Source organism: Hesperophylax consimilis, chromosome 6 (assembly GCF_061612785.1).
Source record: "Hesperophylax consimilis isolate HC1 chromosome 6, BYU_Hcon_1.0, whole genome shotgun sequence".
In the NCBI taxonomy this organism is placed as follows: domain Eukaryota; kingdom Metazoa; phylum Arthropoda; class Insecta; order Trichoptera; family Limnephilidae; genus Hesperophylax; species Hesperophylax consimilis.
The window spans coordinates 32,514,051-32,526,303 of record NC_142841.1 but is presented as its reverse complement, the minus strand read 5'-3'; the positions used below and the strand labels follow the sequence as shown (position 1 = coordinate 32,526,303).

Below are 12,253 nucleotides of genomic sequence, written 5' to 3'. Positions count from 1 at the left end.
CCAGAATAATTAAAATGTACACATCTATGAGACCAAAGGTTCCAACAACAATTTGAGAAAAATTTATGAAACTTTGTGAATTTATTAATTATTTTTATGTGAAATGTCAATAAAGTGAGGTGGCAGTAATGTTTATAATACATATGTCTAATAAAATATGTTTTTTTTTCGTTATCAGTATTTTTAGATCCGTGTTTAGATGAAAAACGTAAGGTGAGCCATTTTTAAAACTTTTTAAAGTTTGATTTAAATTTTTTATTATTTATTAAATTATATGTTTATTTCTGATAATAACAGTTGAAGGCGTATTTAATCAGCTTTAAAAAACTTTCAAGTTATTATTTTTCAGAAACGTTCAGAAATATCCCATTTATTGGATTTTATTGAGAAGTGGAAATACACACAAATTCTCCGACTTTCTGACAGCATCGTTAAGAAAAAATTATAATTGGAAATTTAATATGCCAGAAATGTAATATATGGTCAATATGCCAGAGGCCTGAAGGGTTAAATTAATGTGGTCTATAAACAACAGGTGTGGATTATCCAAAAGACAAAGCAGGCAATTGCGTATGATCAGGCTCCTCTTAAGGGCTAGAGCAAAGCATTAAAAAATTATAACAAAGCTCTCTTAAATTGCCTCTAAATATCAAAAAATATGTAAATGAAACTAAAAACTCTACATTAAACATGATAGTGATGATACTGGAATGAATCCATAATGACTTTAAGTAACTACAGACATGGAAATCACATAAAAGTTTGTCAATATTTGTGTATTCAAATTGCTTGTTGATTGATAATAGTAAAAACATAGTGGGAAATGGTTAGCAAAGAAAGCCCAAAAATTTTGACTTCCTGGGCCTAATCCGGCTCTGTAAACAACCCAGCGTACATAAAATTATCATTGATAAATACATATTATACTTAACACTGATAATAACATTATAAAATTGACAACTTTATTATGAATATAGGTGTTATTCATTATCTATGTTCAGGGCCGGCCCTATGTAGGCGTAATTGGAGCAATCCTCTCCAGGCGTCGACTGCCAAGGCGCTGATAATACCTAACACATTGTCCTTGAGATTAGTTTTCATAAAAACGGCGATACACAAAAATACAAATCACCCGAATATTATTGATTACAGTGATCACCTAGGCGTCTACTGGTTTCAACAAGGGGTGCAAAATTTGACTCACTCTAGGCGCCGTTTGGTTCAGTGCCGGCCCAGTCTATGTTTAAAACAAAACAAGATTAATATTAACAAATAATCTAAAGGGTCTAAGATCTAAAATACAACCATTCTAACCAATGATTAGTTTTAAAGTCTAAGGCAAATATGTTTTGGAAGATCTACTCATGGATATTATTATTTGTAATTTCAATGGGATATGTTGAAATGTACTTTTATTACTAAAACTAGTGATTATTTAAATGTGACAAAATGTTCTTAGTTTACTAAACAACCTACAAAATTATTACTGCTCAGATATCGGTTAAATAAATGAGTCCATGATAGTTTTAACCATAAAGTACAATGAGTTACATAATTACTGACTAGAAATTAAATAATATCATAAATGCATTTACAGATTATGCATTATGTAGGTAGAACCACATATTATAATACAGTTTAATTTAAAATAGGATAAAACAGAGAACAGTTGTCATATTAACACATTGTTGTCGAGACAAGTACAATTATGTAATTTTTTTTCTCAAAGTCCGTTTTTTGTTGTCCGCGGTGGATGTTAAGAAAAGAAGTTATTTTGGTTATTTATTGATGGATTTTATTGCCATCTGTTATATCACAGTTCACACTACACCAATTACTCTATGAGTAGATTATTGTTTATAATACCAAAATAATGTTACAAAACAATATAAATTGCTTCTGTGATTTATTTTTCTGCAAAATATAAGAAATAAACCTATTTGTTTTATATCCACTTGAGCGATTGGTTGTACATATATTTATATATACATATACCATATTATTTTATTTAAATAATTCCTCAAAATATTAATATGGAATCAAACTGCTTACTGCGGTTTAAAGCCAATGAATCCACCTCGATTTCGTCGTTTGTCCTATATTTTTAGGTTCTATAAATTTGCTCGAGTGGATATGAGTGTCATATGTCTTATGTCATTGAGCACATAATGGTCTGACAATAATCAGAATATAGTAAATAATGAATTTGTATTTCAATAAAATATACGAAAACTCGCATGGGAAGCTAATACATCACCTACGAAAGTCTTAAAATAGCTTGCAAAAATACCCAACAACAATATGTTAAGTATGCTTTGTTGTTAGTAATAATTTTCACAAATCTATTTCAAAATTTCATTTTATTTTCTACTTCTAAAATGACTATGGGAATACGACATGTCAGTACAAACTAATGCCTAATAATATATTATTATTTGAAGTTCTTGACTAGACCTAGCTTTGGTTGTTTTAAAACAATAATACCATTCATGTAGAAAACATCTATCTATGCACATATTAAATTTAAACACAAAAGTGATTTCATCTTCGGTTTTTCACAAAAACTCATTCACAACAAGATGGGATACATTATTTACAGAATATTAAAAAAAATTACATATTTCAAACAAAATGACTGCCTTTTCAAAACAGATTTGAATTAAGTCTTATAAACATAACACGCATTTTCATGAAATAGAAAAACACATAACATAGTAATGTAAAAGTAAAAATATTTCATTTCCACTGGGATAATACTATGTATTACAACAAATTAAAGGAAGATCAACCTCACTTCTTCGGAGTGAGTACTTTCTACAATAATAATTATGGTTTCTATACAACATTACCAGGTAAGGATAATAAACAGCTGAGGATCATAAAGTTAAAGGGAATTCAAAGGGATTTTAATTATTTAGTATGTTAAGTACCTACATAATACTATTATTAATCTTATGTATCTACTTGTTCTGAATCTATTTCATAGTTCTACAACATCTAATATATTCAATAAATGAAAACAGACATCATCAATCTAAGTAACAACATCCAAGATAAAAGAAAACTAATACATGTTAAAAAAAACACTCAGTTCAGCGATAATGATTTTACGAGTTTAATGAAAATTTGCAAAAACTGATAGAAAATTCATTTTCATAAATTTATCTAACAATAATTTAGAAGCGTTGATTCTCAACTGTTGATTTATTCAATTTATGATTCTCAATAAGCCAGATTGTAAATTACAAGTAAAAATGTTTTGTTTTTAAAATGACTCGGCGAATTATTCTAAAATATATAGGTTGCATACAAAATATATCTTTGGATCTTATCATAAGTCTTTCTAAGGCATATCATATAACTCACAGCATTATATTCTTGTTTCAGCCATTCGAGGCGATTCAATTTCAAATTACTCAGACTGGAGAATTGGATTAATACAAAGACCATTTTCAGCAACACGAGGAATTCTGAATTGCCTTAGCAAAGTTGATAAAAATGGCCGTCATCAAGTGTGTTTTAAGTATTTATTAATTTCAAGACGATTTCCGTTAATCTGTATTGTCTTATATTATTTTTTAAGATTAATAAGTTTGGGGAAACAAAAGTGTTTCGCATTCTCTTCAAGAGTAAAATTTTGACAGCACCGAAATATACATTACATATTTCATCAATAATTTTATTGATAAGGTAAACATTTAAAATAATTAAGATTGCTTCACTTTTAATATTAACGAAAATGTTATCTAATTATTATTAATTACGTATATTAAATTTTTGGCACGAACATCAGCCTACAGTTTTCTTACAACTTATGGCTGCTGTTTAAATTTGTGCATTATTTTAATTAGTTTCTTGTTCCTTTTGGTTTGTTTCTCTTTGGTTGGTTTAGTGGTAAATTCATCGACAGACCAATGAGGGCCGATGCGATGATTTACAAACAGTTATAGACACGTCCTGCGACGAATACTCAGAAGTGGAACCACAACATGGAGAAGATCCGGTATCATAAACCCAATATCACGTACAACCTGGAAAATAAGTAATCGTAATGTCTCAAAACAGAATTATAATAAATATGACATTATACTTTGTAAGTAAATATTAAATCCTCTGTATGGAAGTCACTGATGGAATTTGTAGGACTGCTAACAGGACACTGCCACCTCAGGAGACTAAGGCAACACGTGCTGCTGTTGGGAGTGGAAAGTAGTAAGAAATGTGAAGCGATGAGTAGAAAGCTCAGATACCTGGGAAGACACATTGTGGAGCCAGGAGATGTAGCTGACTATCCAATGCCACCCCTTGTAAATTTGATTAAAGAGACTGGGTTATAGTCAGGGGATTAAGAAAAACAATGGGCCCATGGTTTGAGTGCTTAAGTGAGTCATGAGTCTCCTTATCAATAATAAATGCTAGGCCCCTCAGGGCAGCTCTTTTTGCCCAATTTAGTAAAGTTCCCTGATAGTAAAGTTTTGCCTCTTTTGGTGTGCAACAGTATTTAAAAAATTACTTATCACATAGGTATTAATTTTTCTATCCAAATGAAAACTACCTGTGAATGCCTACGTTAAATATGTAGGTATGCCATATAACTTCGATCATTGGAAATCCACTGGACATATGAAAACTAATATCTACACTTTTCAAAATCAGTTTTTAGTTTTCGGAAATGTTCAGATATATATATATACAGGGTGTATCGGCACGTACCCGACAAACTTTAACCAGCTATTCCTTAGCACATTTGGAGTAAAAAATGTTGTGGACACTTTGCTGTCCGGTAACATTTTTTTTTCAATTAAAAACAAAAAACTAAAAAATTTCCACACTCCCTCACTGTCATTGCCATTACTTCTCGTGTTCAACAGCTGTTATTAGCAAGTATGTCGAAAAGCGTCTTCGCTCTTTCGTACACACTAAATAATAATAGTTAAAAATGAGACGAATGGTGCTGTGCCATTTCGTTGTGATTGTAAAAGCGCGCCAATGTAGGTACATACGTACATTATTCAACGAAACTCGAATAAAATATTGCCAGATGGGTTTTCAAACTTTGACAAAGGATAAAACAGTGGTGACATGTGGTGAAAATATGAATAATATTTTTTTTAGTAAAAAAAAAATGTTACCAAACAACAAAGTGGCCATAACATTTTTTACTCCATATATGCTCAGGAATCGCTGGTTAAAATTTGTCGGGTACATGCCGATACACCCTGTATAATATTCTATTGATTTGGATTTTATTGCAAACTGGAAATACTCTTGACTTTCTGACAGAATTTGCCAGAGGAAATTAGCCATCACCACCTGCTGATTTAACCCAGAAGCAATTTCGTAAACAATTTAATTATTATTACATGTTACGTTTTTAAAAATATTATTTGAATTCGATCAATGTATGAAAACTTCAATAACAGATGGCGCCACTTCCGTTTACAATAATCCGAAACTGTACAGACATAAGCATAATAATACCATGAGATCAGATGTTGTTACATTGTTAAGATGGGAGTACGTAAGGATAAAATACTGTCAGGTGATTCGTAACCTGGAATGTTGATATGTATATATATAAAAAATATATAAACATAATTTAGATGGTATTTAGTAACCTGATGAGCGTGTCCTTCTCCTTGCAAAACATTGACGAGGAACTGGTCTTTGGAAGCGGCCACCACATGCATTACAGCGATACCCGTAATGGTTACAGCGGGGATGAGTGTCACGTGGCGCTCTCGACTAGCGAGCCACAGAACCACTAGCGTGGACAGGACTTCAGTTAGCTGAAAAACAGATAAAAAGTATACAAATTATTAATTTTGATTTTATTTCATAGTTTTGTATGTCTTTATACATTTATATTTGACAGTGTTAGTTATTCCAGATTAGGTATTAGGTATCTTCCTATTTGACAGTGTTAAGTATTATTAGATTAGACCAGATTAGGTATTATTTTGAAATATTTCCTAGGTTTTCATTTAAACATGGAATGGGTATCAATCATAGACTAAATTAGACTAGACACGGCATATTCATTTAAAAATAACCCCAACACAATTTTGGTTTGGTTCACATGCACATTTATGAAAAGGCCGACGCATTGTGTCGCAATGCGAAATGGGCACTGTGCATTGCGTTTTACCTTTTGTTGGTCAAGAGTAAACTATTTTGCTTCTCAGCTATGCTGGGCAAGTTAATTTTTTCAATCACAAAAATAACCCAGTTCCAAATATTTAAATTTGAATTATGTCCATATTACAACACCTCTGACAACAAATTCTCCGTGGTTTCGCTTACGAGTTTGAACGCTTGTACAAAGAGTTTAAACAGAGTTAGGTTGTTAAGTTCATCTCCATATTTGTGACGTACGCTACGTGGCGTTATTTTTAAAATGAATTTAACTAGACAGGGCTAATCTAGTATAATACATCAATGTTATCAATAATAACAATGAGAAAGTGATGTTATTCAATTCAACGTGCTGAAAGCATAAAAGAAAATGCGATGATAAAAGTCAATAAAATAATAAGTTTTCTGTTATATGTATTCGATCGAGTGTTATGAATTTAATGAGGTTTGTGTTAAACGCATAGATGTCGGTGCATAATCAATTAAAGGTGCTACAGCTTAGATGTGATTTGAGATTTTCACTTATGCCGTGTTGCACTACCTCTTTCTTTAGCCAACTTTTCGTACAGCTTTGCAGTGTCCATCATCAGGGCAGATACGTGCAAATAAACGGCATAATACCCCAAAAATAAATCACTACAGTGCTACAGCTTCTTCTCATAAATACAAGTTGTCAAGATAACTAGTACATATTGCTTTTAGGAATTTAAAATGTGTCCAGAGATCGAGTAACTCATTAATATTTTCTAATAAGTACGATCTATCAATAAAATTGTGAATTATCTTATAAAGCATTACTACGTCTTTAATATCTGGATACAGATCAAGAAACTGTAGGAATAATTTTAAGAACATGACCACTAATACTAAATTACCGTTTTTAAGTGTGTTATAGTAAAGCGCACTTGAAGTGAAATGATACTTAACTGCACTATATAAATGTTATGTTATTATTATTATCATTAAGATTGTTAAGGTTCATGGAAACATAGTTTTCATCATTTCGCAAGCAATAAGAAAATACTTCTGAACTATTTCTATATTTGATTTATATGTCAATTAACATAACTTTCAATAATCATCTGGATGGCAGTGAATGACTAATCTTTGTTTTCGGGATAGATAAGAACTGCTAACGACGTTTATTGTTTGAACAAAAATATGTATTTACGTTGTATGTACTTGGTTCCATTTATAATACCACAAATAATAAAGGTATTTAGACGCTAACTTCATCAAAACTTTACTTTAAATAATCATTCAATCACCTTCGTGACAAAAATGTCTGTGATGACCTTTTGAATTATTTGTATGGTGTTTGATAGGGTTTTCACTATCATTTAGAGAATTTCTTCTGAAAGGTTTATATATACAGTACAAACTGCAAAAGCAGTTTAGCAGGTTTAAATTGTAAAAAAATGTATGTTATGAATTATTTCACCAGGGTTGTCATTGGGTATGTGGCTATGTCTTCTGGTTCTACTGTATGTCTCCCCAGGTATCTGAGCCTAGTTCCCACCAGGGCAAGACATTGGCACTATAGGTGAATTGGAGTCTCTTCATCCTCTTCACGTTTCCTGCATCTACTAGTGTTTTTCACTCCCAATATCTGCATGTGTCTCCTGAGATGGCAGTGTCCCGTTAGTAGTCCTACCAGTTCCCTCAGCGAGTTTCTGTCCATATCGAGTAGTTTCTTGGTTCGTCTAGGGTCTGGTCCTGTGTTACTAGATACTATCAGCTGTTTATTATTGTGTTAGTTGCCGAAAAAAAGGAAAATTAAAAAAATTTATTCGATAAGCTCAGGTTGAAATTTTTATTGAGTTCGGTTTGTAATGTTCATGATTCACCAGTTTCACATTTATGCCACTAGTTATTATAATAATATAAAATTGTTTGGACTTACAGTAAAGAATAACTGATGGTACCACTGGGAGAAGAACTCATCATTGTAATAGTTAATATAGATCCACCACGAGTAGTAGTGAGAGAAGAGTGAGGAGAAGAAGAGCAGCGCCATGGAGTACCGGAGGCGGCAGGTGAGCCACAGGGTGACCAGCCACCGCACGCATTCGTGCAGGACTATCAGGAAGATCGCCACAAGGATCCATATCTTGAACATGTTCTCGGTGGAGTTGAAATAAAAGTGCTTGTACGATGCTATCCCGGATTCATAAGTTCCTGAAAAACAAAATAAAAATTTCTTATTAATTTTGTCTATTTTATAAAAGAAATTGCTGATAATAAGTTATTTGTTTTTTGAAAAAATTTATTTTTGTATATTGTACCATCTTATCAAATAATGCGTTTATATATTTATAAAAATAGTAAATAATCTACCATAAGTAGTTTCCCCAGAATAAGTACTTATATTTATAGAAATGTTGTTTTAATTTTTTTCATGTTATAAGAAAATATTTTAAAGAAATACGAAAATATTCATAAAATAGTTTTATTATATTTTCCGTAAAGCCAAATAAGTATGTTTCACAGTAAAAATAAAGAAAACACGACACAAACTGCGTGTTAGGCGTAAGCGTTGAAGAATGACGCAGCAGTAACTTTGTGTTTTTTTTTAAAAGAAACACAAACATTCCCTGGTTATGAATAACCTGACAATGTTTGAAAATCTCCTACTACCACCACAGTAAGTGGAAAATGTTACTTGTGTTGTGATGGAGAACTTAGCCAGCCAAGGAATTGAACACACTAAGCCTGGGTGGAATCCAAACGCGATGTCAACTCAGCCACCGACCGGTCGACTTTTAAACAAAAAGAAAAGCAAGAAATCTTTTCTCATTGTTTATTTTGCTGCCCATCGAACAAGATTTATGTTAGTAAGATACAAAACATTTATTGCGATGCAAAATCCCACGAAAAGAAACTATGTTTTAATGTGCCTATCGGCCACGGCGGTGTTCAACAGGTACAATTTTTTTGTGACCGATAGGCACTTCCTGCAATCAAAGAGTTAAGTATAACCTGCCAATATTTTAATTCCTCCTAATCCCATTATAATGAGCAAAAAATGCTGCTCGTGTAATGGTGGAGTACTTAGCTAATAAAGTCATTGAATCATACAACTAATTGGCAAGTTATAAAACTGATGTTAAGGGTAAACGTAACATATGTTATAATCTACATGTTCATAGATGGCGTTAAATTAATTATTTTATGAAAATAAACTTTTTGCAAGTTATGCTTTAACCAGTGGACTGCCGACGGGTATCCGGAGAACATGCGAGCGTTCTAATATGATCATAATTTGTGATGCGATATTGACCTTAATGCTTCGTAAAATGTATGAAAAACAAAATCAGCATCGTTTGGACTAATAAAACTTTCAGTTCCACTAATATTTTACGGTTTTATGCTCCGGCCTTCAACAGGTTAAAATATTAAGATGAATTATTATTCTTTTGCGTCTGTACATATGCATTATGAATTAACCTTTTGAACGCGTTAATTTGCTCCGTTTTATCTATACCCGTACGCGGTACATATTTTCAAATACCTATGCACGCAATTAAATGTTAAATTATAGCATTCTGGCATGATTTATTGGACTATATAGACAGAACAGATTATTCTCCACAATATGAAAACAAATCCTCGTGTGTCAACACTCTTAGATGTTTATAAAAACAAAAACATAAAATTTCATACAAAGACGTACCGTATCTTTTGAATGTGGTCCCGCCATTCACTCGGCGTGTGTGTACTTAGGCCACTGCGTTGATAGACACAAGTGGGACACCATGAGCACTTATCATTTTTAGTTATGAAAAGTTGTGAATGACATACTAGTACTAACGCCATCCGTTGACAAAAATGTAAACTAAAGGACTAAAAGGAGCGAAGAGGAGCACTTGATTATCGATCTTTTTTTATGAAATACAATTTTATTTTTGAGAAATTCTTATAGATGTCAGCATCGTGATAGTTCTACAAATGTAGTGAGCAAGAAATACATCTATGACGAAAGAGCGCTGGAATATCGGCCGTCAAAGTTTCCGTATCAACTGTTGATACAGGCGCGTGTGAGTATAGACTTTTTGCCGTAACAACAGTTGATACGGCCGCGTGCAAAGAGTTAATAGTTTTGTCCGTATAAAAACGCAAGTATTTCAATAAAATAATACAAATACAATATTGTATCGGTGATTCAATCAAACATTATAATCGTATGCCATTCTTGAAAGAATTGTCACTTTATACGGACAAAACAATTGGTTCATATTGCGTATGTGCGTGCGTAAACAAATAATTTTTCTTAATATTTTAAAGTATAATTAGTAGAAAGGGTATTTTCATAAGATAATTAATTTAATGCCATCGTTGAATGCGTAGTTTAGAACGTATGTTATGCTTACCCGAAAACCAGCTTGCTAAAGTATTCTAGATTACAGGAGAGAAAACAGTAATTCTGCATGATAAAGGTATTATAGTCCCCAATCGTGATTATACAGTAGAATCTTACTAATCTGGCATCTAATTGTAATATATGTGGATAACTCGAAAATGTACTTTAGATAATAAGTATTTTTGGAGAATTTATAACATCAGTTCTGTTTTATGGATAACAAAAAACATAGTAATGTTTTTCTATTGTTTACAAAAATAAAATCTTAGTTGTAATTAATTTCTTAAACTCAAACCTTGAACAGAAAATAGTGCCAGAGTACCGAACCTCTGAAGTGGGATTATGACTGGATTAGTGCTGTGTTGAGATGTGCAGCTTTACAATAGTAAATAAATTTTAAAAATATGTGAGTTTCATGGAATAACATAAGCTATCCTGCGCTGTGATTCTGTTAAAGTGGGGTTATATTTATATAGATCAATAAGACAAGCAAGTTAGTTACCTTTGAAAACAGTATCCCAACAGGAGCAGGTGCAAGTTCGCTTGTCCACATCCCTCGCATAGTCTTGCCAAAAGAACCACAAGCAAAATATATGGATGGGTGGCAAAGAAGCTGTGAAAATCAAACCAGCCAACGAGGAAATCCACTCATACTTAAATTTCTTCTTTAAACTGTAACTTCTATCAAAAAATTCTGCAGAAAGCATTGTAAACTGTTACTGCTCTGGCATATGTTTAAATATATTACACATGCGTGTTCAAGCCAGGCTTCAGGGCATCTTCTAGCATGAATGTTTATGTAAGTAATACTTAGATGCAGAGCACCCTTCCGCTTCAAACGGTTATAAAAATATATCTGATTTATTTTAAAAATAGATCGGAGTATTTATGTCGGGAAAGCAAGGCATGTCTGTGCATTTACTCGCTAAATTATGTGTATTGATCACAATCCTCTCTTGAGAGAACATCGTGCGCGTTTTTAAATGAAGCATCGTGTAAAATAGTGTGGAAGCAAACAATAAACAATTATTTAATCCGACATTAGAAATGAAAGTTGCAAAAAGCCACCGAAAAACATCAACCGGTATTTGCGAACAGCGAACAGCTGATTTCCTTTCCTGTCACTTGGCGCTTGCCGCACCCCGATAAAATTTAGGGATGTGCAATACCACGGGATCGAATTAACTCAAAATCGGTTCTTTTAGCAAAAGCTATCTGTGTTCATCACTTCCTTAGTCTTTTTGGTCCTTGAGATTTTTGAAATAGCCCAGGGTGCTTAGTTAAATTACTTTTAACTCTCTCCCTTGAATTATTCAATCTGCCTCTTGTAAAATACCAATATTATGTTAGTTGTTATCTTATTCTTTATCTATTTCTAGTATACAGCTAACAAAATATTATTTATTGTTTTTGTGTTTAATTCGTAGAACTCCATTTAATTTTTTTATAAATTTAATTTAGATTAAATTTGATAATATTATTATTAAGTTCTGCAAGTGTTTTAGTTTTTTATTATTGTGACAGCTGTTTCGGCTTACAAGGCCATTGGCCAAGGCCAAGGCTGAAGGAAGAAACAAAGGAGTGCTGTCGGAAACGGGACACATTGCTTCACTACATAAAGGTGATCCATTCAGAATTAACATTTAAACTTCACGCATGGGAATTTGATACCCTAGATTTTGATACACGTGAACATATTAACGGAATTATATTTGAAAAATTTAAAACACAACAAAATAAACTTCAAAATTTGATTGA

At 32.4% G+C, this 12,253-nt stretch overlaps 1 protein-coding gene across 1 annotated transcript; it reads right to left on the bottom strand.

Moving 5' to 3' along the window:
* Nucleotides 1-3,054: 3,054 nt before the first annotated feature.
* Nucleotides 3,055-11,606, bottom strand: LOC149423219 (uncharacterized). Its single transcript, XM_089632917.1, has 4 exons — nt 10,998-11,606; nt 8,039-8,313; nt 5,619-5,789; nt 3,055-4,031 (listed from the first exon to the last, which is right to left on the bottom strand). Exons 1-4 carry the CDS (start codon nt 11,200-11,202, stop codon nt 3,945-3,947), a joined length of 738 nt encoding a protein of 245 aa, XP_089489043.1. The 5' UTR covers nt 11,203-11,606; the 3' UTR covers nt 3,055-3,944.
* Between the last annotated feature and the right edge of the window lie 647 nt (nt 11,607-12,253).